At 35.4% G+C, this 26581-nt stretch overlaps 1 protein-coding gene across 8 annotated transcripts in view; it reads right to left on the bottom strand.

Moving 5' to 3' along the window:
- Nucleotides 1-26581, bottom strand: part of USH2A (usherin) — a 373983-nt gene that overhangs the window by 306595 nt on the left and 40807 nt on the right. For all 8 annotated transcript variants that reach the window (XM_071426043.1, XM_071426058.1, XM_071426050.1 and 5 more), the window contains 5 exons: nucleotides 25904-25997; nucleotides 18781-18976; nucleotides 17878-18008; nucleotides 8071-8266; nucleotides 4171-4812 (listed from right to left, as the gene is read on the bottom strand). In XM_071426043.1, coding sequence (XP_071282144.1) covers nucleotides 4171-4812; nucleotides 8071-8266; nucleotides 17878-18008; nucleotides 18781-18976; nucleotides 25904-25997 — 1259 coding nt within the window. The remainder of the gene's footprint in view (nucleotides 1-4170; nucleotides 4813-8070; nucleotides 8267-17877; nucleotides 18009-18780; nucleotides 18977-25903; nucleotides 25998-26581) is intronic.

Below are 26581 nucleotides of genomic sequence, written 5' to 3'. Positions count from 1 at the left end.
TTTTTTGCTGTCCAATAACTTCCCGATGTCCTGCTTTATAATAAGTAGCCCAAAATTATACTGTAATATGTCATATAGCCCAAGGCCTTATTATTTGTCTTACAAGAGATAGCTCTATATATACACCCCTAGGGTGGTATTCTCTGTCTTTGCAGCAGTGCTGCACTGTGAGTTCATATCCAAATAGCAGAGAAACTAAACAAATTGAAAACATTAGAATTTTACTGCTCAAATCTTTGTTCAAGTTTAGCCTCTGGTCCTCGGTGAGATAAATCTCAAGTGGACAGTGAAGTGATATCAGTCTCCAGTTAACATACATTCGCATCATAAAAAACCACGCTGCTGGCACTTTATTCCAGAGAGGCCCCGAACTGAGGCAGCACAGAGAGCAAATAGCCTGAAGTTATTAGTGAGGCAGCATGTATTATCTCCTGCTGCACTTCTCTGCGCTCTGCAGTGCCCATCCTGTGCATAAATACAGGAGACCATTTCCCAGCAATGTCACTCCTGAGCACAATGAACGACTCCACTCCAAGAACTGAACAGGAAGGATGGAAACAAGTTGAAGCCTTGGACTCGTGCAGAAGGTCAAAGCACTTCTTCAGGACCCACTTTACAGTTGCAGTAAGTGATAAGCACTCAGGCTAAACCAGGTCCTTGTCCATCTGAAATTTTGCATAGAACTATGATTCCATGATTCCTTTGTATATAGTAACATCTAAGAGAAGTCTATAATGGACAAATTAGCACATCTCTAGAAAATAAATTTGTTTTCCCTGAGCAGGATTACAGCATATACTGCTTTTATCATAGCAGTGAAATCACTAATTATAATTTATACCTTAGTGTTAAACATCCTGGCTCTCCTACAGCCACACTGCCTAAACCACTGCAGAGCAGTGAAGGATTTGGTAGGATGTTTTTTATTATAATATTTTAGAAATGCTCTAAAAGTTTCTGGACACTACCACAATTACTTTCTTTTACCCAGAAGTAGCAGATAAAGGCAAAATTTTTTTTTTAAAGTGAGGGATAGGAAAATGAGAAAAATTTCTTTCCCCAACTAATTTGTAAGTAAATTACCATGATCAAATGTAGAGGAAAAAGAGGAAATACAAGATTACAAATTCATACTGTTTGTCATAATTATTATTATTTACTTTCACCACCTAGAATTTGACTCCACCTAGGAAAGATAATAACTTAATGCAAGCTTAATTTACAGCAAGGTTAGAAGGGCTCATAAAAGTTGCTTTATGAAGGATCCACTGTTGTATAATAGAGCCAATTTCCAATTTTAAGACAGCCACCACAAATCTCTCTGAGATCTATGTATGTAACTAGTATTATGCTTATTCTTTTGCAGATTTTTTTCCAATTCAACCATAATTGATCACATTTGTCAATCAAACACACTTTTCAAAAGGAAGAATGAAAGTCATAGCAAAGTATTCCGCTTCTCTTTTTTAATCATCCTCTTAGCATTTCTCCCGCTGTATAGAGAAGGAACACATGACCAATTCCTTAGCACTTTTACATCCTTACCATCTATGGCAGTAATACTCATTTCTTAACCACAGGCTGGGCTTCAAAACGCAGTTACCCACAGCAGCAATGCTGTCACAAGACAATTCACATTCTTCTGGCCATGAGAGGCAGTATGTGCACAAAGCCTCAGTACTGGTGCACAGACACACATTCTACATGTTCCATTACATCTTTTCCCTACTATGTAGCATTCTATGCAAACCTGTGGCTATGGAGTAAAGAACTTACAAAACAAAATGTCTTTTTACAGCTTTGCTGCTCTTGTAACAAAATCCAAGACCTGTGTTGAACAGGATTTGTATGGCACAAATCCCACTCAGCCACACTGTTCCAGAATGAGGCATGGACAAAATGCTCACAACAATTTGGGGGTTGAAGAGAACCTGTGTTTTGACCACTGCAGCCTAGGACATCTCAAAAGCAAGTTTCTGTACAAGGTAAAGCTGCTCTTTCATTTTGTTTCAAGCTAGAATCAAGTATTCCTTTCTTTGCATACACTATAAGTTTAAAGAAAAAATAAATGTACAGCAATCTACCAAAATGTTACTTGTATGAAAACAAAACAGAAAACAGGAGGTCATGGATACAGCCTAACAGATGAAACATATGGCTGAATGTGCCAAAAAGTGCTTTAAGAAAAACAATCTCCTTATAAAATAATTTCCAAAAGCTACAACCAGTCTGATCTTTTCTCAATTGGCAACTCTTTCTGCATTAAGATTTTGGTAACTGCTGAAAACTTCTCGGATTTTATCAAAGCACATAAAAGATATGCTGCACTGGGACATTATTTTAAATGCCACTTACCTTCTGTCATAAATTTGAAATGTCCCAACAGATGCAGAAATCCTCAGTATGTTTTCAGGGCTGCCAATATTAACTAATTTGTGTGTGCTTTAATTAGGCTGTGTTGGCTACATATACATTTGGAGTACATTTTCTTATACATCTGGAGTACCTTTTCTTATCTTTGTCCCAAAGATAAGGAAAAAAAAGCCATAGGACATGTCTAAATACTTGAAACCAATTAAAATCTTCTATATTTCTATATAGAAGACTTTTTATTGTCTTCCCTGTTCAGGAGAAAAATCTCTTTTGGCACATTCTAACAAAGACTATTTACATAAAAGTTAGAAATATTAAACATCTAAATAAGCTCTGACTAAAACAGCAAAAATATCACAGCTCACTGTGCTCTACTAAGAGCAATACAGTACTTCTACAAAAATAGGAATTTACACTTTCACCTGCAGCAGAGAGCTCAGTGCTCAGCACATACATGCTTAAAGCTATTAGTTAGAAAATTCAAAAATAATACTTACACAAATACTTTTTTTAATTATTTCTCTTTTTACCAGGAACTATTGTGGGACTATTCCTCTGAGTGCCATGTAAGCTTTTCTACAAACCAGCCTGTTCACACTATCAATTAAACCTTTTTAAACCATTTAGTTCTGCATAAACCCTGGCCTTTCTTTTCCAAGGACAAGGGCGGTCACTGACTCAGGGAGCCTTGACATCACTCCTCTGCCGATCTCTGATTAAGTGGCTGCTACAGAGGGTTAGCAGGTCAAATAGCACTGGAGGAGGAACTAAGAAAAACAGAATGCTGCCTTATTTATTAGTATATGTACCTAAAATAATTTAAATGAAAGCATTTTAAAAAATACTTAATGGAGGTTAAGCAGCTTTTTTAACCTCTGTTCAAATTATTGAATGGCATATTAAAACCAATGGAGCTATAATGTACCTTTTAATGTGAGCTGCTACTTGAATAAATTGCGTATGTATTTAATTTGAACTAAATCTATCTGCTTAATATTATGATGAAGGGTAGGTTAACGTTACCTATAGTTTCACTTTACCCACCTACTTTTTAAAAAAAACCCATTGAAATATAACTACAGAGCTCCCCACTTACCATGAACTTTTAAACTCTGTTTAAAAATATGGCACAAAATCTTGAACAAATACGTAGCAAACAGCAAATATCACCTTCTTGTAGGGCCAAACTGTAAGCAGTCCTTGTGCAAGCCAGAACAACCCCAACACAGCAAGGCAGGTGAATGCTTTCTAAGTGGCATGTTTGCCAGCCTCATCAAAGTTTAAGCAACCATCTCTGTGCCCCCTGCCATGCTCAGCTTTATGCATGAAGTGCCCTTCCTGAAGAGCATGCACTCTGCCTTCCAAATCCACATTTTTCATTATGAGGATAGCTGCTGTTCATTAGATTATGCCAATTTACTTCTTATTCAGGGACTGGGACATGATTATTCGTATATTTTCTCAATATCTAGAAGTAGCCTAACCTTATTTTGGACATGTTGAAACTGAAACACAAATTATACAAATTATATCTGAAAATAGAATAAATATTTGGTGGTGATTAGGAAAATAATGCTTCCTTCTCACTCACACAGTTAGGAAGAAACAGAAAAATAATTATATGACATATATATATATATATATATATATATATATATATATATTATATGACATATAAATATATGTCAGAGACATGTCAGACATGAAGCTGTCCAAACACATACTAAAAACTGTAAAAAATGATAAATAACAAAGCAAAACTTACTACATCAAATTGATTGTCTTCTGTTCCCTTACCTGGTTTACACTCATCACACCTCCTCCCCTGGCGCTGAGGCAGACAGACACACTGCCCAGAAAGGTGGTCACAAGCTGTTCCTGCCAACGTGCCCAGAGCGTCACAGTGGCAGGGCTGGCAGCCGCGGGCGTTGCTCATGCTGAGGTTGTACGTCTGCAGCATGCACTGACTGCACCGAGGGCCAGTCACACCAGCTTTGCAAGGACATTGTCCTGTCGCTTTGTCACAAAGCAGAGAGCCATTTACTGTCCCTGCCTTCTCGCAGTTACATGGCAGACAAAGGAAGGAGTGACCTTTCTGCACTCTGTGGTACCCATCCAGGCACTCATCGCAGCGCCTGCCCCCGATATTTGGTTTACACGCACATTGCCCCGTCCTCGCGTCGCACGTGGTTCCCGAAATGGACCCTGCGGCATCACATTCACAAGCCTTACAACCAGTTACATCCAGCCCATAAAAGTTGTCCATGCAGGTGTCACAGAGAAGCCCTTTCACTCGTTCTTTACAATTGCACTGTCCGGAGAGAGGGTTGCAGAATTGGCTCACTGAGCCGTGGCTGTTGCACCAACAAGGCTCACATCCATCTTCATTAGAATATCTGAGAGCTTTAAATCCAAAATTGCAACTATCACACCTCAGGCCTGGAAAAAGAAAAGGAATTAATAAAAAAACCCCAAATCTTAAAAGCTATTAATTTCATTTTTTAAAAGTGTAAGTATACTACAATGAAATAAAATAAAAGAAAGGGAGGATTGATTCTTCGCCAGCATAATTAACAGGAGTGACGAGGCTGCACAGATCAATTGAATAACTGTGGCATCCCAAAAATCTGTTTACTTTCCCAATCTTCAGAAGCAATGCATATCTGCTGGCATCTTACTACAATTTAAGATAGTTCTGCAAGAGATGCTTTGTAACATTTCTAAGACAAAGCAGAATTAATCTCTTTGTCCCCCAGAACAGCACCTGTTGCACAATCAATGCCTATGTGAACTCTTCACCCTATACTGCAGAAATGCAATACACAGAGAATTGCACTAGGCTCACAATCTGTTCTTATAATAGATTTATATATTGTCTTAAAAACATTAAATATACACTGAGACAGCACAAGTTAGACTAACTATAACAAATTATTTGCTTAACACCATACTTCAGTTTTATCATTGATTGCATTTATGTTAGTCTTTATTGTTAGCCCTTACAGAAAGCAGAAAATGTTTTCCATAATCCAAAATGAAATATTTTTATCTAAATGTATGATTTAGTTAACTCCTGCAGTACATTAAAATATAAACTGTTTTCTTCATGCTTCATCCTGTAGTTTTATTAGCTTTGTTTTCAAAGTCAATGCTTGCTTTATCCCTGCCCCAAGGGAAGGCATTTATATGTTAGTTTATATAATGTACATTACAAGAAAGCAAACTAGATTATTATACGAAAAATGCAAATTCAGTTACATATTTTTCCCTTACAGAGGGAAAATCCTTCACTATGAAGCTGTGACTTAATTGTTTCATATAGGAAAATATAAATACAATCCTCTAGCAAAATACTGTCATCATCTTAAAAAAATACAAAACCATACAAAAATACACCTAGAAACTTACATGTAGAAAAATAAAACTAAAAATGGTAGGGAATGAATTATATATATATGGATAAAAACTCAAAATCTCCAACAGAAGGCGAGTTCCTTTAACAGTGATGAATGACTCACCTAAGGCATATCATTTAATTTCAATAAGGAAAATAAAAAAGGACCACTATTGCTGCAAATTTTAAAAATAACTGTATTGTTAACAAGAATTATGACTCATTTTGAACTATTAAAATTGGTCTACATGGATTCATATCATATCAGTTTTTAAAATATGCGCAGTGCTTATTTGAATATGCCATACATATTCCTGACAGGTAATCTATTCCTAACGATACTGAGGAAGGCCTACAGGGCATCACATTCAATGTTAACAAGTACAGGGGAGTTAGCACGCTTGGCATTTAATTCACATTCTTCTACCTTTTTATTCTAGATGAATGACCTACTTTAATAAAATTATTGGTGCTAATGTATTTTACTGGTGATAGAATCATTAGTAAGATTTAACAGTTGTGTTAACTCTAACAGTTCATGTTTCATAACATTGCAGTCCATAGTTGCATTTTTCTGTTATTGTGTTTGTTTAAATAGATGAAAATGGCAACAGACAGATTGCTCTAAAAACCAATTTAGAAATCCAAAGAGGAAAGTCCCCTGGTAAAGTTTGCTGCACGTTTCAATATGCAGAAGCTTATTTACAATTGGTTTGGAAAACAAAACAAAACAAAAAAATAGAATCTAGTCTGGAAAGAATTAGATCTTTATCCTGCAAACAAACACTTGCATAAGTAAAACCCCCCATCATAGCTACAGATAAGTACAGAAAGCATAGATCCACACTTGCCTTTTTTTTTTTTAACAACTATTTCAGTGAAAATAAAAACAGTTCTTAATGTTTTCATCAAGGGGAGAAAATATAATATGTAGATAACCAAACACATGAGAACCAGACTGTGAATTTCTTGTCTGCCAAACTGCCACCGAATTAAGAAGTGTTTTCACAGGTTCAAACATAAAATGCGGGCAATGAATATATAATTAAGAATGCTCTGAAGTCCTTTTTCTTGAAGGTAGAAAAAGGGTTTAAGATGCACAGAGGTTTTCTACTCTTGGCATCCTTTCTTTGTATGAAAAATACAGCATTCCGCAGGAAAAAGGACTGAAACTGTTCAGGCTTCAATCTGTTTAGAGCTATTTTCATTATTTGTTGTTATTCTACATTTTCTTCTAATTTCCAAAAGCAACAAAGACAACATTACAAATGAGTCAACATTCACAAGTGAGGGTATATATAATATCAAATACATTAACATGTACTTGAACATTATTAATGCAACCCAGAACCTGGTTAGGGTGAGGAAAAAATAGATTACTAATTCTGTTAATAACAAAGCAGAAGAGGAATTTTTCTTTTTGCGACATATGTATAGTCTGAGACATGTACAGTTCCCATGCAAGGCTCACTTTATCAGGAAATTCTCCTTGCATAATATTCCCATACATCAACATTTCAAAGTGTATTATATATACTGTGTATTTTGGGCACTTGATAAATTTTGTCCTTATGTGGCTGTGGCTCCCCTCAAATATGCTGGAAGTAATAAATTGCTATAATCAAATCTAATTTCTGAAAAATACCTGTGGGAGTAACAAACAAAAAAGCACGTCTTGTAAAAAAAATGATAAATAACACAGAAGGTAGCAGTTTATTATAATCAGCTTGGCATTGAATTACAAAATTAAAATTATGTGGCCCTTGATAACTAACCCTAGCTATGTACATGATCTGTGGAATTATGTTGACTTATTTTGCATTTCATAGGAACAGTTCAAAGAAATATAATAGAAAAAAATTGATAGATTTATCACAAAGGACCCTGTAGCACAGAATATTTTGAGAAAAAAATCCATTTATTTTGGTCTATTAAGAAAACTAGCATGGAAGCGGTTTGCTTAGAACTCATTAAGTACAAAACATGTTGAAAAAGTGCTAATTTCCTAAAAGAAACATCTACACAGTAAGCAAATTACATTATTTCTGTGACTTATTAGTATGGAGCTATGTAAGCTAACATAGCTATGCCATAAAGAAACTTCTAAAGGGTTGATTAAACTAAGCTTCAAGCTGTAGTTTGACAGAATTATTAAATTAATAATTTTTCAACAGTTAATTTCATTAATTTTTGCAATCTGCCTTCAGCAAAGAAGCTTTCTATACCTTTCATTTAGAAACCAAGTGTGTTTTATTTCCAGAGAAAACAAGAAAAATGGCTCTGAACTCTCGCATTACACATACCAATAACATTTGCTTTGCACTTGCACTGTCCTGAATTTTGGTGACAGGTAATATCTCCATTGACTGTCCCAGAGGTATTACAGTTACAGGGACTGCAGCCATCAGGGTTTGACTGTTGCAGATTGTAGAATCCTTCCTGGCACTGATTGCATTGTCTGCCAGACACATGTCTCTTACAATTACACTGGCCTCCAATCTAGAAAGATACAAAATATTATAGAATGATGAACATATCTATTTTTAGATGATACATTCATTAGCAACAAGAATGGGAGTGCGAGTTGGGGGGAGAAAAAATTTTAAATGGAACAGAAAGAAGAAATAGGCCTGTGAGCATTTTTTATTCGTTAAGAGAGAGGAAAAAAGAGAAATATTGAACAAAGCGTAACTATTCGACTTTTAAATAGAGTTTAAAAGCCCTGTTCTTTCAAAACAGAAGGGAAAAAGAAGTGAGCAAACAATGCAGCCGTATTTACAATCTGGACAGAGAACCTGAAAAAAATATTTACAAAATTGCATTGTAGATATGGTGACTTCTATTAAAAGGAATAATTTTTTCAATCACAGTTACCATAAAGAACTACCATCTTTCAAAGCTCAAGTTCTTCCTTTTTTGTTCTGACCACATGCTTATTTATTTTAGTGAAAATGTTAGTTAAATAAGAATGAAGCAAAATTGAAGGTTTTCTTTTTTTATTACTCATCCAAGGTACATTTCCTCTCCCTGTAGTGAAGGATGTCATCCAACAGTTCAACAGCTGAAACCCTCTCCCTCTTTTCTTGGTTCAGCTGGGATCCAAACCATTCCACTTCAGTGGGGGTATGTAAAGGTTCTCACCCTCTCCCTAAAAGTGTAGCTTTGCTATTCAGAAAGAGTTGACACGTCCTTTGTTATGCCTGGACCTAGTCTGGGAGTACTCATAATTTAGAGTCCTGATTAAAGGGGTCCTGAAAAGCTACCTCAGTTTCAAACCTCTGAAAGCCAGGGAAAAGCTCTCTACATTCATCACTTTCCAATATGGTGGGGAAGCCAACCACAGGGAAAGGGCAACACCACAGGGATGGAGAAACAGAGACATCGGTTAATGCACAAAATAAAAACAATCCTAGGGAGTCAAAGCAACACAGACGTGGGAATTGGCAAAAGGTTTGGGATTTATGATCAAGGAACAAAAACTAACTTTCCTAACTGAAGTGTTCTAGGAAATGCAGAAATAAAGAAACTGTGTTATAAGGAATTTTTTTTGGCTCAGTCCAAATTTTCTTTGGGTCAGTTTATGTTTTTCAGTGCAAATATTTAAAATACATAAAAGCACAATAATTCAAAACCAGTATTCACCTATGACATCAACAACTGTAGTTCAATGTACTTTGCTTTTAATTAGCTACTGAAACAAAAATTTCTGTTAACAGCTGCCTTTTTCATCTTTAATCCATGAGTCAAGCAAAGCTGAAACAACAGGAGAGACAAAGCTACTGGCAAGTTCCAATTAAATACTATCATCATACCCTCAAATCTAAAATGAAGTTCTAAGCTTTATTAATACTAAATAGAGTATTTCAACATCTAAAAGTAAATTCTCAGTGCAGGAACTATTGAATAAAAGTTAAGAGAAGTATATACTACAACCCTTTCCTCATAAAAGGATTCTGTAGTCCATAAAATCTCTTTAATATGACTTCTTGATAGAGATCTATTACTGATGTATCAGCCTTATTTTTCAGGAAGATGTAGATATTAGAAAGGCAGGACAACAGCAAGTATGAGAAGAGTTAAAAGACCACAATAGCAGAAAACACAGCAACAAGGATTTTCAAGTTAATTCCCTTTTAGACTAGATTTGATCTAGATATTTAGTGTATTATAAGAGACCAAGTCATGCATCACAGCCATTCATCAGAGAACTCACATGTGAAAAGCAACTCTGAGTTTAATCCTAAATGAAGAAAAATACCCAACTTAATGCCTAACTGTAAAAGAAAAATTTTTGTGCTCATGATCGCAGCATACACAGGTTACACAACAGCACTCAACTCATACACAAAAAAAACTTTGAAGTTACTCCAAAAGCTACTACAGGAAGGAAAGCATTACATGTGAAATTTCATCTTAAATAAGTGAAAGAAAGATGAAACTAGGATAGCTAAATAAGAGAGGATAGCCACCACCAAATGTTACAAACTAGAATAAGGCAACACAAAAATAAGCATTTAACAAGCAACATGCCTAAAGCATGAAGGAAAAAAAATAGAATTTCAGAAACAAAGGAAGACTACCTGAGAATCAGGGCAATAAATAATTAAGTGGTATGATTAGCAGATTCACAGTCCACATTGGAACACTTCACTAAAAAGAGAAATGCAACATCAGTAACAGGCTATCCAGAGGGGATGTGGAATCTTTATTCCTAGAGGTATCAAGATTTATCCAGACAAAATCATGACTGACTGGATATAGCACTGACAACAATTCTGCTTGGAGGAGAGCAGATGACCAACTAATGCTTTTATGATTATGTGTAGCATTCAGGAAAGAGAACCACAGCAGAGATCACAGAGGAAATCTTCCACAGCTCTTCACTATGAAAGAGGTGCTACCTTTCTATATCAGGAATGATTTTTAAGACTGATTAAAAACCAAGAGGTCAGAAGAAAAATATTTTAGCAAAATCTCATCTGTTGAAAAGTGACTGCACATAAGACTCAAGTTCTAGATGAAACAAAACATAACATTACTGAAATACCTAATAATTGCTTAAATCAACACCAGTAAAAGAGGAATAAAATTATGTCATTCTCCTTAAAAGGCTGTAAGGAAGTTTCTGAGATCTACATTCTAGTAGGCTTTTTTTTATTATTACTGTACATTCTATTAGAAATTTAAATTCTATATTGGAAAAGATTGGTACTTTTTTCCCAAAAGGAAATCATGCTACATGATACTACTGCATTTCTTTAAGTCAGCAATATCTTAATATATCACATACATTGAACCAAACGCATGATCAAAAACTCAAATTAATTTCTACATCAAGAGGTACAAACTTAATGCCTGGGAAAAACCAACACTGACTACAGGTAGACAGTGATACGTCCAAAATTAGCTATTACCACTCAAGAAAGAAGCTGTTAAAGCTGCTCCATTTCCCCTACAAATCATTTGGAAGCTCTGAAGCAGTTAAAAAGGCAATAGGAATACTGTGATTATCAATAAAAGAACTGAAAATTACACAGGAAATCTCATTTTGTCATAAAAATCTGTTTTGTATCAACATTTTACATAATTTGTGTATCTGGTTACCCTCTGTAAAATAAAAAGAGGTCACAGAGTGAGTAGAATAAGCAAAGATAAAAATGAAAAGAGACTAAAAACTATACCATTTGGAAATAAGGGACCGAAATGAAGGAGGGAATACGTGGCTACAGAATCATGAGTCTCTTACTGAATGAATACTCTTTTTTTTCCTCGAGTTATAAGACAGAACACCAAGGAAATTCTAAGGAAGTAAACTTAAAGGAGTTACTTGCTTAAAAAATTTAGTTAGATTAATACCATACGTGGACACCAAACATGTGGCTACTCAGATGAAAATCCTGAGTATAGCTCAGGTAGCCCTAAACCCATAAATAATTGAACTCTAAAAAAGCACATCACTGCAGGATCACACTTCTGGAAATCAGAGAAGATACTGTGCTTGATTAGTCTTATATCATACAGCAGAGCTGTCCTGATCCTGAATACCTGGAAGCCCAGGGCTAATTGTGACAAAGCTTAGGTATTTCCAGATGCCACAAGTGAAACATGTAGATTACTAAGTGCTAAAAGAAGCAAAGAATACCAGGATCTTCAGCATAATTGGGTGTCAAGCTATTAGAAGGAGCAGTAATTTTCATCACACACACTTGCATAAAATGTACATCCCCAAACTTTATTATAACAGGGTGGAAAAACTGATGCTTGAAAAATAACTATAAATCTTCAAATGAGTGACAAATATCTGGCCAACTTAAAAAATTTAAATTTTTTCCAGGAACCAGCCAACAAAACCATTTGCAGATCTCCCTGTAAAAAGAGTATTTGGGCTTAATCTGAGAAGAATTTTATTTAAAAATTAGAAATATAGAAAAACAGTATATTTAATTTCTCTGTACAGACAGAGAAGCACCAAAATAATTTGTGAAATGCTTGGCAATGAATACTGTTTCAAAGAAGCTGAACAAGCTGATAAATGTTTGTAATGCTGCAGAAATAGGTGTACCACAGGTTATAACATGGAAATCTACATCAAAATGAGGAGAACAAACTATTTCAATAGCTACATAAAAATCCAAGTAAATTACAAAGGAAAAAGGCTTTTTTTGTATCATTATTATTTCTGTAAATCTAGCTTACTCCAGAAACTATGGAATCATTGAAAATATTGGTAGCAATGAATATCTAAAGAGTTTGTTAACCAGAATTTCACCAGTTGGTCACTGGAAATATTACTGAAACTTCCCCCCTTCCCCAATTCAAGTGTTATCTGCCATTTAAAGAAAAGTATTTCAATTTTCTATGACCAATGCTGGTTACAGAAGAGCAGAAACGAATCTATTCTACTGTTACTTATGCCTGAGAAGTCTGGTTCTGACCCAAATAGTCAGCAGACACAAACAGACTGTGTATTAACGTGACCATCTTGGTACTAAATCACTGATGGAAAATATCTGACTGGATTGTTCACTCTGGAAATTAACCTGGCTGAGCATTACTACCAAGTGGTGGTGTTTCTTGGGACCTCATAATTACAATTCTTATTTGATACAGAAAATCACTGATGCTGAGTTCACATGTATCCCTTGTGTCATTTATAATTTACGTGCAAAATACACATTATTCTTATATCCTCGAGTGTAAACAGTTACAAACAGAATGCCAGCAACCTTCTCCTGCCTAAACCACAGCTGCAGACTTGTCCTTAATCAGGAATCCAACTACTTAATGTTTCTAAATTTTATGTATACTGAGCAGTTCACTGCTTTAGACTCTTACGATACCACTCTTCAACTGGGGGACACTTTAACACATTACATCTAGAATGACAAATTCAAAGTGAAGCCTGTTCAGCAACCCTCCTGCTACTAGACTGATAGGCTGACTTAAAAAGAGATTTAAACACCCAGGACAAAGGGTGACATATTCCAAAGAATTGCCTTAATTGTTCACTAGATTACAGCAAACTGTTTAACCATAGCACTCACCTAGTAGATATTCAACATGTACATATCATAGTATCAGAAATGTAACTTCTGACTATTTGAACTCTTGTTGGCCATACATATTCTTACACAATAAAATGCAATTTGCTGGAAAAATCATTTGCCTAAGCCTTTCTGAAAGTTAAAATCAACTCCTTTGTCTTGGATATGCTTGTAATTTCAAATTGCTATCCTTTGGTGCCTGTAACAGAAGCAATATAGTGTCAAAAACATATAATCAGACAGTCTCTCCAATTCTGGACAATAATGCACTATGAGGCTGGATATTAATAAAGAAAAAAAGCTGACATTTGAAGTTTCTTTTTCCAAAGTTAACTTCTGGTTTTGAAGCCCAAAAACTCCTGAAAAAAAATAACATTTTATAATTAGCCAAGTCATTACTAATTTCAATTATTTACTCTCTACCACAACAGAAGTACCTTCCCTTGACCCTCTGCAAGTTTCAGGGTGTTCCAAGACTCAGCAGTATATTGGTCTGGCATGAAATTCTGCCATCACCAATTTTGCAATTGACTGGTACCAGTCTCAATGTTCTGCCTTTCTGATATAAATGGTAATCATGTATTTCTCACTATCTTCTTACTTGAGGCAAATCTGGCAAGGACCCCAGCATCCAGTTGTCTGCAGTCTCAGGAAGGGGAAGCAAGGGGCTTGAGGTTTTCTTTTCCTTTCCTCCAGTTTAGGAAATGAGAACAGTACAGTGTGCCTGCTCACACACATAGGTTAATGGTCTGACACCAAATACCTGAGAGTATTCTCGGGATGTCGTCTTTGGGAACTGAAAATTGAATAAGCAGCAATAATGAAGTTCCTTTGCATTCCCCTGGTATCTCTTCTTGTCATCACATATGATGACTTTCAAAAGTCAGTAGCTTTCTACTACTTTTGCTCAAAACATAAAATGAGGCATTTACCCTCTGCCCACAACACTCCATGGGGTGGGAGTGGACCAAATCCCATGAATAAACTCTCGCTGAAAACCAGCATTTCCACTTTATAAAATTCATCCAAAATTAAGCCATAGGATTACTGAACATAAAAAAGCTAATTTTTCCTCATTTTAGCTATCAGGTTAAAGGCCTCCCATTAAGGGACACCCAGATTCAGAATACACAGTGTTTGATAAAGCGATTTTTTATGGACTCCACTATGCACAATATTTTTCATTGACACATTTGCATTCTTTACATGCCTTATTCTCTTTGGTAAATCTGTTGACTAAAATCCCCTTAATGAACTACTTTAACCTGTGTTCTTTCCCTTGCAACACATATTCCATTTATTTATTTACTGTCAATCACAATAAACAAGTTGAAATCCATGTAGATAGATAAATGAAGATGGGAAGGCTCATCCTAATTTTAGACAGAAGAATTAACTCAGAAGCAAAAATAGAAACAGAAATATGATTTTCATTTTGTGCATATATATAAAATTTTTTAAAAACAGTATTTAGTGAGTATGCAGCAAGGTGAAACCTGAAGTCTGTTCAGATAGTTACTCAGAAGTACTGGAATATGTTTTCATGTGACTCTTCAGAGAAAACACTAAGTAACATTTTGTTCATTTTCTTGCCTTTGAGTTTTCTTGTAAGATGAGACAATAGAGCTGCCACCTTGACAGAAGAAAATCAAGTCTTTACTACTCTGAACAATATCCTCTGCAGAAAAATACAATTTCCTCACAACAACAAGTACATGATACATATTTATTTGGATGTTAAGGGTAAATTTTTAAAAATCAGCAAAAGCTGAGTGAGATAGCTAAAGGTAACTAAATTCACTGAGACCAGAATGTTACTTCCAAAGACTAGATAAAGGCAATAGCAGCACTTTCAGGTTTCTCTAAAAAGAAATGACCAGGAGAAGAGTACTTTTTCCCCTAGCATTATATATGACATGCCATAAGAGAATCACAAAAGGACCACAAGCTGCCATGCCTGATAGAATACGTAAGCATTTGTAGAGCAGTCTGGGTAAAAAGCAGTACAGGAAAAGAGTAAAGGATTTTGGTATGAGAGCCAGAAAACATTAATCTCCAACTAGAACAAGAATGATCACGTCAGCAGTATTCTGGTAGAACTTTCTCAGGTGTGAATTGTTAGGGAGAAAGGAGGAAGGCAGCCAATTCTTTCACTCTCCTAAGGCTCAAGCACCACTAACAGTTCATCTGGACTTTCTAATTGTTTGAAATATTTCATGAAAAATGCTCACAAAGACAATGTAACCATCTTTTCTACAATGACTTAACATCAATAACCAGCACAGAAGTGGACAAATTTTATCAGGCTGCAGCAATTCTCACTTGTACTCACCAGTCTCAAAGGAAAACCTCACTCTGCAACAATACCTAACAAACTGCCTGTGGGTGCACTGCTACACCACTCCTAAAATTCCACCAGTTACCATAAGCCATAAAGTTACAAGTTTGAAGTTTAACTATGATAGTTTGCACTTTAAAATACAAAGCCTCTATTTTAAAATACAAAGTCTACCCGGGTCTGTAAGTGGATGTGATCTTTGGAGGTATGATAAGTGAGAAAGGCTGCAAGGGAGAAATTCTCTATACCTTCATTTCTCACCAATGGCAGAGTGCATAGGTAACAGAAGAGGCATAAAGTTTTCAAGATCAGTCCAAAGAACTGAGATGGGAGCAACTGTGTTGCAGTCAGCTCTTCTACACATCTTGCAAACTATCGGCCCGAATAATACTTCATTTGATGAGTGAATGTTCTTTCTGCGTGATTCAATAGATGAGACTGTTTTGTGATTCAAGGGATTAATTTTGGAACTCTGTACCTCTGGGAACTTAGTGACTAAAGTGGCACTTTGCAAAAGGAAAAAAATGTTGATGATCTGAAGAAAGTGATGATTTATGCAGTAAAAGTGTATTCTGCCCCATTTTTGGCAAATTTCCTTGAAAATTATCAATGGGATGTGACAATTAATTTTCATGAGTAAGGTCCTTATTCCTTATGATTCCATCTTCCACAGATCAAATTTGGAAACACTTCCTTCAATGATGCCTTCCTATTTCATGTAATTCATTTCAGCCTTTAGTCCCCAGCCTTACTAATCTATTCTTTAATGCCTCTCAATCATTTCTCCCTGCTCTGCTTCTACTGCAGCAATTGATGCTTTATTGAGCAATACAGTCTCCCCCATTTTTCCCATTTTATCTCCCCGCTCATACTTTCATAGTCCGGCATCATCAACATTCTTGTATATGTACGTATAAAGCACTGATTTCTGTAAACTATTGTTGCTCTAATCACAGTTAAAGCTGACTTAGGTTAACATTTCACCACAAACCCTGGATACATAAATTAACATTTCTTTTCATTCCTCTTCTGTCTTGAAAAATAATCCTAACATGATACCTGTGTTTTGCAAGCTTTTTTTTCCCCACTTCTGTGTTACTGGCAGAGTGTGTTACTTCAGAAGACTGAAAATTATAAAATAATTTCTCTTTATAATTCAGCACACTATTTTAAAAAACATATTTTGCTGTATTTGCATGTCACACAGAATATGTACAAATGCATGAGTCCTCACAGTGCACCTGTGAGGTGCACTGAGCCAAACTGGGCACATATCTGTACATCTATGATGGTAACTGAGGACAAAAATACAATAGGATCCACAAGAGTTCATTGTTAAATAAAATTCAGTGACAAGAGACATATGATGAAAAAAGCCAGAGATTACTTTACAAATAAAAGTGTGGAAAAAAGAAGAGATAGGAAAAGTGGCAACAACCTGAAGAAGTTCTATCACATTTATCCACAGAATAAGATCTACCTTTACAATAAATTTCAAAACAATTATTTCTTCCCTGTTCCTAACAAAATTTACATTTTGGCAATGGACAGGAACCAAGTGAATAGAACACAAACCACACTATACCTTTAGTATATATTCAAGATTTTAATCACTTTTCCTGGGTTTTTTTCCAACATGCATGTTTTAAAAGTTACAGATAGATTAATTATTGGACTAGACAGCTTGCATGACAATGAGGTCCATTGACTTTAAAAGCATAGCTGACGGTGTTCTCTTCTCAGCATCACTTTGTGGGTTTCTTTTATTTTTAATGGACTTCATAAATTAAAAGGGAGATCAATCCTTGTCTTATTATAGGGAAAAGTACCTTAATTTTAGTTCCATTTCAGGCTCAGCTTATTGCCTGAATTTTCAAAACCTTTTAGAAACTTTAAGACAGTACCAAGACCTTCAAAAACACTCAAAACCTAGATGTTTTAACATAACTGAGTGCAGAGGTAGCCTCCCAAAACTACTATTCATACCACACCTTTTATGTCTGTTGTTGATCTAGATGAGTAAGTCTTCAGCAGTACATCTCAAATTCCTCTCCGTTTTCTCAGCTTTCAAATGTCTGGTGTAAGTCAATTATCATTTCGAAAAGGCTGGATTTCAGCATTTTTTTAATATGGACTAGTTACCATCTGAATATACTTTGTAAAATCTTATGGCTGTATACCCAGCTGATTAAAACATTTTCTCCTTTTTCTCTATTAAGGCTACTTACATTATCACACAGGAGGCTCTTATTTTTGGTGCCTGTTGCATTACAGTCGCAGGGTTTGCAAACATCAGTGACTGAAAGATCTGCACCTGCTTGTCTGTAATGGAAATCCTTGCACAGCTCACAGTTCCTTCCTGCATGAAAGAAAGGTTATGCATTATGGCTTCCAATTCATTAAAATTAGCTGTATAATTCAAAATTAAAGACTATTCCTTTGAGAGAATTCTATAATTTTCAGGACGTCCATTTTAATGCACCTTTCATCTCTACCTGCCAATTTAGTGATCCAGAGCATATGAAACAATGAACCTGTTACAAACTATGTTTTACTCCATTAAACTTCCATCTGTTATATAATACCACACTTATATAAAAGCTGTGCCATGCAAATGCTTATACATTTTTTTTTAAAATTGAACCTGAAACTTCTTTATCTTTACTAGATAAAGCCAAGAAAACTGAAATAGAAGAGAATTTTTAAAGTATTCAAATGTACTACCAACATTGAATAAAGAGATTTATTCAATAAGCAAGAAACTGATATTAGAGAGAAATTTGACAACCTTTTTAGATATTGTCTGTTAAACCGGTCCAATAAGATTATATTTTGAATTTAAATGCTCTAGCACATGTAATGGGAATAGCCTTGAAACCACATATTTTAATTATTTATTTGAATGTGTTTTGCATGAAAGTTTTTATACAAGATTGGATTAAATTTTACAGTATTTTCCCATGGCTTAAGAGTTGACACCACTGTTGTTATTGCACTATCTGAATGGTTTAAAAATACATATACATGAGAATTTATTGGACTGTCAGCCATAGAGCATTACTAATTTCAGCTGACACAAGATTTAGTCAAAAAGGAACTGTAAAATAAACAGTCCATTCTCTTTGACTTACCAGCTGTGTTGTGCTGACAGTTATCACAAACTCCACCACCGCCTCGGTGGTGCTCCTGAGGAAAAGGATCCATTGCTAAGTCATAGTGGCAGCTTTCTGCATGGCCATAACACTGACATGGTTTGCAATTATAGGCATGGACTTGGTCACCTGGACGGAAAGGCTTGTCATTGTACAGTGGCAAACAGCGATCACACTGAAATGAATCAGAAGTAAAAGAAAATGCTGCTTCTTAGACATGAATATTTCTTCACCTCACGAGTTTACTAATATAATCTTTATGTTCATATTTTTGTCTATGTGTTTTCCCCAATTTAAATGTTAAAAATATTTTGCTTGGAAAAAAAAGTGAAAAAGTACAAAGGGAAATAACAAACCCAACATTTTAATTATTATTTTGACATTTTGAAGTAACTTTAAAAACAGAGTACCAAGGAAAGTGAGCAGAAGAACAACATTTTAAGAATTTAGGTACTCAACACAGGCTAATGTCCTGAGATTCCAATTCACTTACACCTTTAAAGATGCAAAACGGTGCTTGCTATGCTTATGGCACAGAAGACATTCACTTAATCCATACATTTGGATGCATTTTAAACAATGAGTCTTCTTGAAGTTTCTAACATTGTAATAACTGTAGCTTGTATTACTACTATTTGACCTTGAGAGTGAATCAAAAGAAACAAAATATATTGCAATCATAATTTCTGTCTTTCAGAAGGAATTTAAATGCTTCAAAATAAGTTGCTTCTGTTACATATTTGGGCACCTATTTTCTTTTTCAGGGTAACTTCCTTCTTAATCTTGAGAAGCATGCTCATCTTTCTTTAGGGTTGTTATTCCAAGTAGTATTATAACTATTTGTTACTTTTTAGTATGTCTATATCACCTATACACTGAAAACTAGGAAACTGCATTAAGTATCTAAACTGTTTCACTCACAGCTGGTGCTGGGAAAGCATCATTTGTGTGTAAAACAATCTGAATTAAAAACCATAAGATTAAGATAGTCTAACAATTGCAGAGCAGTCACAAACAATAACAAAAGACACTTGGGAGAGAAAATGAAACCACAAGAATTTATCTATTGAAATTTCGTTTGAATACACTAAATAAAAAGTAAGCAATAAGACAGCAATAATAACTGCACCTTTTTCTAATCTGTTAAAAACAAACCAAAACCATGCAATATCACCACAGTGAGAGAAAAAAGGAGTTTTCAGGATGAAAATTAGCAGGGTTTCACTTGAGACCTTGAACTCAGGGCTTTGTTTATCAGAGCAATCGGTGCCTAATTGTGATTATCTCACTTTAAGCGCACTAAGGGCAACAGCTTGATCATAACTCTTCACAAGTTACACATCTCTAACCTTCAAGTCCTTCCCTCATTTACATCCATGTCCCCTCTCTCCCCTCATTGAGAAAAATCAGCATTACACAGCACCCAGCAACACGAGACAAGAGGGTTCATTCAGGCATGGCACAACTTGGGAAGCACAACAAAGAAACGAGCTACCAGCCAAGCTATCCAGCTCATGCAGCTCTCTCCTCCCAGCATGCCTATGGAAATATGTCCTCCTTGAAAGGAAAACAGTGCAGGAATAGCTATCAACCTGCCAGCCCTGAGTTTCCATTTGTGCATGGCCAGCCACACAGCAGCTGAAAGCATTCATCATCTCATTTCAGATTTAATCTTGGATCAGTTACTTATGCACACCTGTGCTTGCACCTATTGTTAAATGACACACAGGCACGAAGGAGTATGAGAAAAAGATGGCATCTGATTACATAGCAAGAAGCCTCTTTGAAACATCTCTTGTTGTGTGACTTTTAAAACTTTGACAAAACTTTTAAAAATCATAGAATTACTAGGTTTGGAAAGGATCTTTTGGAAAACATCATCAAGTTCAACTATTAACCCAACACTGCCAGGTTCACCACTAAACCACATCCCCGAAAGCCACATCTACACACTTTTAAAGATTTCCAGAGACAGGGATTCCATCACTTTCCCTGGGTAGCCTGTTCCAATCCCTGGCAACCCTTTCAACTGAAGAAATTTTTCATAATATCCAATCTAAACCTTCTCTAGCCCAATTTGAGATTCTTTCCTCTTGTTCTTCACTTGTTACTTGGGAGAAGAGATTGACTTGCCCTGTCTACAACCTCCTTGGCAAAAAAGCAGTCATTCAGAAGCTGGCAATGAGTGTGAAATGTTTGTTTTTCTAGCAGTTGTCACACCTGCATGCAATAAAAATGGGCACTGTACCCCCACATCACCCTGCTGTTTGTCACACCTTTATTAGGTTAAGAATTGCATTTAACTTCCAGACCTCCAGGGCTGAACTTTCATGTTTGGTTGCACTATGATGTACATGTTGCCATCTTCAGATCTTCATTCACCAAATCTAAACTCTGCATTTACCCCAAACATAGTAGTTGAGAATTGCAAATCAAGAGATATAGGGATTGGTTCTTGGCTACCACATGGAAAATGAATTAAGTACATTTCCAAAAAGCCCGTGGCAAGGTCTAGCAGTAGATTTACAAAAGATGTTAATGCGTAACAAAACCAACATTTCTCTGTAACTGTAACACACAGAAACAAGCAGATGTCCCTATTCTCAGTTACACCTAGGCTCTTCAGAAAACATCTTAACTATATGGTTTTCCTTATGGCAAATAACAGACATGCCTTCTTATATATAGTATCTGAACTTCTCACCATCTGTGAAAAGTTTTCTGAGAAAACATAACATGGAGCCAAGTGGCCAAAATACCAAGCCTAATTTGGCCCAATTCATTTGTCTAAAACTATGATTAAAAACCGATTTCCAGCAATGCATTCAAGATGGTTTTTTTACTAAACTTATTATTAAAATTTTAAAAGCACACTCCTATAAGCACTGTTTTTTCTCTCTTAATATTTATACTGGAAGAAGAAAAACAACCATTATGCTAAAATTTACAACAGAGAATCCTGTATATAACTAGTGTCAAAAAAGGAAAAATGTATCACTTGAAGCATACTTATGGTACCACCAGTGACTTGATCCTAAGCCTTTATATACCAAGTTCATTTTCAGGCCCTAAGAATTCTGTGGACAGTACCTCTGAAGAAACAGTTAACAAATATCCAAAGAAATACTTCAGACAGCAACAGTAAAAATACTTTTAAACTTGCAATAAGTCATTATTAACTCGAACTTTTTATTCCAACACTTTTTAAATATCCTGCTGCTTGCCTCTCAGTGGCATTCTTTTATATATATGATTTTATGTGGAATAAATTCCTTTTTTTCCTTTTGTAACCTATGTAGGAGTTTACAGCCCACTCTGAAAGCTCAGTTGCAATAAACAGTGTACATACACACCTATAGTACTTACACATATGCTTCTGTAAAGCACATTATCGAAAGCACACAATTTTAAAATCTGATAAAGTGACACTGAGGCTAGAATGGCACCTTCTCAGGCATTTTGAAATGCTGACTTGTCTTTGAAAAGCTTTATTATGTATACCGCCCGTGTTTATTTATGCTGCCCTCTAAGTGTTGACTGAAATGGGATAATTAATCATAGACAATTCTTTCCTTCCTACGAGATCCTCTTCTGTATCCATCCACTATGCTTTCACTCCATTTCATTTCCTTAGCCAAATAAATATGGCTTCTAGGGAATATCTATTCCAGATAGCTTTGCCATGCTCTAAAGACAGTTTTGATTTCCTCCTGGCTTTCACCAGCACCCTCACTACAGTATTTGAATATCTACCAAGACTATACATGAACTACATCTGTCTCCTGTCAACTCCCCAGTGATCAAAGAGCTTTTAAACTTAAAAGCCAGGTTTTACTAGGGGAAGGAAAAAAAAAACCAAAAAACCACACAACCAAAATTAGAACACTAAGTGACTCCAAGGGACCAAAGAAGACAAAATAGAAATGAAAGGTGTCTTATGGGGCTCCATCCCAAAGCTCCATGTATCAAAAATTGCATTTTTTGCTGGCTTACTTGTTTCTGCGAGCGAGAACTCTGTTATTGAGTGTACTGTAGTTAATATTTACAGCTCCTCATGTACTATTTATGATTAATTCCAACATCTAACATGATATAGATTGACCTTTAACTAAGGTTTACATAGATTCTTCTGTAACAATATGAAACATCTTACTTATTCAATTCTTGATAAAACAACATATGCCATATCCAGTTTTCAGACCTCAGATGTTTAAAACCATTATGGAAAACTCTGAAGACCTGAAACCTTTACTGAATCCAGTCATTCTCTCACTTCCATTCATATCTTCTCAAGCATTTCTCAGAGTGGCTTTATTTATTTTAAATTTTCTTTTCTATTACGATTTCTACACTTCTTCCTATATATTTGCCATTACCTTTCTCTATTAAGTTCTATACAGTTGATTTAAAAGAGGCCCTGAGCTTGCAATGTAAGGCTAACCTTGCTTGACTCTCTTGTTCTTTCATGGGCTGTTTCCAGCTCGTCATGTGACAGCTTGGGAAGTTTTTGAACATGCTTTTCCTCAAGTCTAAAAGCTAATCTTTGCATACAAACATTACCAAAATCTGGACTCCACTCTCAGCCCCTCAGTTTCCATTTGTGAAAGGAAGAGCTATCTTCCAAAGCTGGAGCCAAGGCATTTAGAGAACAATTTGTAAATGAAGAAGCTAAACATTTTTTTCAGAAAATGAGAGACAAGCTTTGTAAGGATTAATTTCCTCTTTTTTCATAATCTAGCCCCTCAACATCCACAAATCATTCTTAAGCAACCCCTTCTTCCCATCATCTCAGATTTCATAGGAACATATTTCACCATTATTCTTCACCAAAATGGAACTCAGGAAAAAAAAAATCCATTTGGTATGTCAGATTTCATAACACAGTGATGCAAATACCTAAACTAAGATTTCTATTTGTAATACTTATGCAGATTTTTCATTTCTGGTATTGCTTTGCTGCCCAACAGCTAGCCAGATGCATATGCCAGATAAATTGAAGACAGTAATTTTAGCTGTATTAAGTGTAAATCTGACAAGGACATACTCTGCCATATGTAAAAAGCTTTTCAAGGATCTCTGATTTCTAGTAAAAGACATTGAAAAAAACCCACCCTAAAGCCAAAAATTTTCTTATAGCCCCTCAGTTGTGCTGACTTACTCTGCTAATACAGAACTTAAATTAAAAAAAAACCTGCTTGCTGATAGTGCTATTTCTTCTCAAAAATATTTTCTTTTTCTCAACCAAAAAAGTTGTATTTGGAAATTTGCTTCACCAAATGCTTACTTAAACCAAATAAATAAATAAATAAATAAATTTATTTTTACAGTTCCTAATTCACTGCGGTGGGAGCCAAAGAAACAGGTGTAAATCTATCAGACAGAGTTTTACCATTGCCAGTGATAGTCAAAAATCAAGATGGACTTTTGTTTTGCTTTTAAGTGTTAGCCTTACCAAAAAAAAAAAAAATTAAAATCTTTAGGCTGTTTGGATTCCATGTAAATCTTTGATAAAATTCAAAGTAGTTAGAGATATATTTCCAAATACTAATTCTATTTTATTACTACTGCTATTTTATTTCATATTTAATAGATACTGACATGGTTATTAAAGAATGAGAAAAATAATTAAACAACATCCTTATTGTACTCTGAATTAATACAGTTAATTCAAGCACTTCAATTATAGTTACAATGCACATATGCCAAATCAAAGATGTGACACTCAGTGGAACAACCCATTACCATTGACAGGAAATATCTGATAAGGCAGATACATCATTAAAATGTATTTGGTTTGTTTTCACAAAGTAGCATAAGTCTTGCAAGAGTGCTTGGTGAACTTCCAGATCTTATTAAATATTTATAATTAATCCTTACAAAGTAACATTTCACAATGTGTGTTCTAATTAAAGGGACACTGTCGGCTTGAATTTTTTTTCTGATTTGACCCATCTAAAAACTTGCAATTTCGGTTCAAGTCCCATTTAGACTGTATATCCTACACTTCTGCTTAAGAAATGGGAAAACTTAGAACCCCTATGAAATTTTACAAGAATCTTTCACACAATCATGAGCACAGTATCAAATGCTCTGAGGTTACCTCTCCTCACTCTGTTCCTGCAAGCACAGACTGCTTGGGGTTTTTTTGATGTGTGATTAGTCTCCCAGTTGCTACTGCTGTTGCTACTCCACATAACCCCTTCTTAATTTTTATAAAGGCTACTTCCAAAAGGAATAAATGTAGCAAGGAGTACAGTGAAATTGAGGGATTAATTCCTTTGATGTAGCTCATTTTTTCTTAACCTTAACTTTTTTTCCTTTTTTTTTCTTTTGAGATAAATAATTAATCTAGGGAATCCTTTCTTTGAGCAAGTTTTTTTTACTCATACATCACACTTCTGCTTTTCTTAAGTTGTATGCAAACAGCTTCCAAGAAAAGCAAAGGCTGCATGAAATTAGTGAAAAGTGGTACCATTGAGCTCACCTCCACATATTTTTCTAGAATACTATGACTTACAGTAATCAAACCCATTTTGGTTCTTCCATGGCCAAGAATTATGAAACTGTTAGAATCACAAATGAAAATTATAATTTTGCATTTGCGGTGCTTTCAATTACATTATCGACCACTTGAACTCTTTGTTTCCTTTCAAATGAAACTAAATTGGAAGCTGAAGTCCAGGATTTTGCTTACTGGATTCCACCTATTGAATGGGTCTGGAGTCCACAGGAGGAGACTAAAATTACCATGGAGTAGTACCTTCACCCTACTCTTGCTAGTTGCTACAGCAGGCAGAGACAATCTTTATCAGATGCTCACAGTCTAATCTCAGGTTTGCATCTAATGTTTGAAAGTGGCATCATTTCTAATAAGAAATCAAATCCCTGAACACAACACTCCTGATGGTCTGTGGTGGAATGGCTTTTGGTGAGGGTGGAGAGTGGAATACATCTTTTTCCTTAATTGATACAAATCTGTGACAGAAAGTTTCCCTCTGAAGGACAGGCCTACACTAACACACATATACACACTCTCCCAGGACTGAAATCCCAGTGCTGAGGCTGTTCAGAAGTGGCACAGACAGACAAAGGTGAGACTCACATTATTTCCTTCCGTATAGCTTTCCTTGACACACAGGCACCTGTATGGTTTCACAGCTGTGTCACAATCATCAGCATGGCCATGGCAATTACACCTGAAAGAACAATAGGTGGAGTCAAAAGTTAGAACATGAAACACATCTGTGCAAAAACATATTACACAGTCAATTTTGTGTATTACATAGCCTGGTTCTTTATTAAGAACAAATAAATGTCACCGAAGAGAATGTTCTTAGGTGCAGTAAACTACAAAAGATTACTTTATTCAATATATTTTTAAGCATCAACAATTTCTTTTCAAGAAAGTAAAAACCAGCATGTAGTAGAGCTACTCTTGCCTTATATGATATGTGATGAAAACTGTATTTCAGTATGTAACATTGATATGTAAGTTTTTATTAAATAAATTACAATTATTCATCAATAATAAAACTTCCACTGTGACTCTAGTTTTTCAAGAAATCTTAACCACAACAGGAGTAATTTTGAATTTTAACCCATTTTATCTCCATTAAAATTTCCAATTCTTACTAAAATAAAATCTGTATAGGGTCTTAATTAATAGTCAATAACCATACCACTCTACCTGAAAGGCTGCGCTTCTGGAGGCATGACACAGCTTTGTAAACTACAGCTGAAATTATTTTACTGTTACATCATCACCAATGTAAAGCTGTTT

This window comes from Agelaius tricolor, unplaced genomic scaffold (assembly GCF_023055355.1).
Source record: "Agelaius tricolor isolate 1412-34295 unplaced genomic scaffold, bAgeTri1.0.p SCAF_1, whole genome shotgun sequence".
Lineage (NCBI taxonomy): Eukaryota > Metazoa > Chordata > Aves > Passeriformes > Icteridae > Agelaius > Agelaius tricolor.
This window is presented reverse-complemented; position numbering and strand designations above follow the sequence as displayed.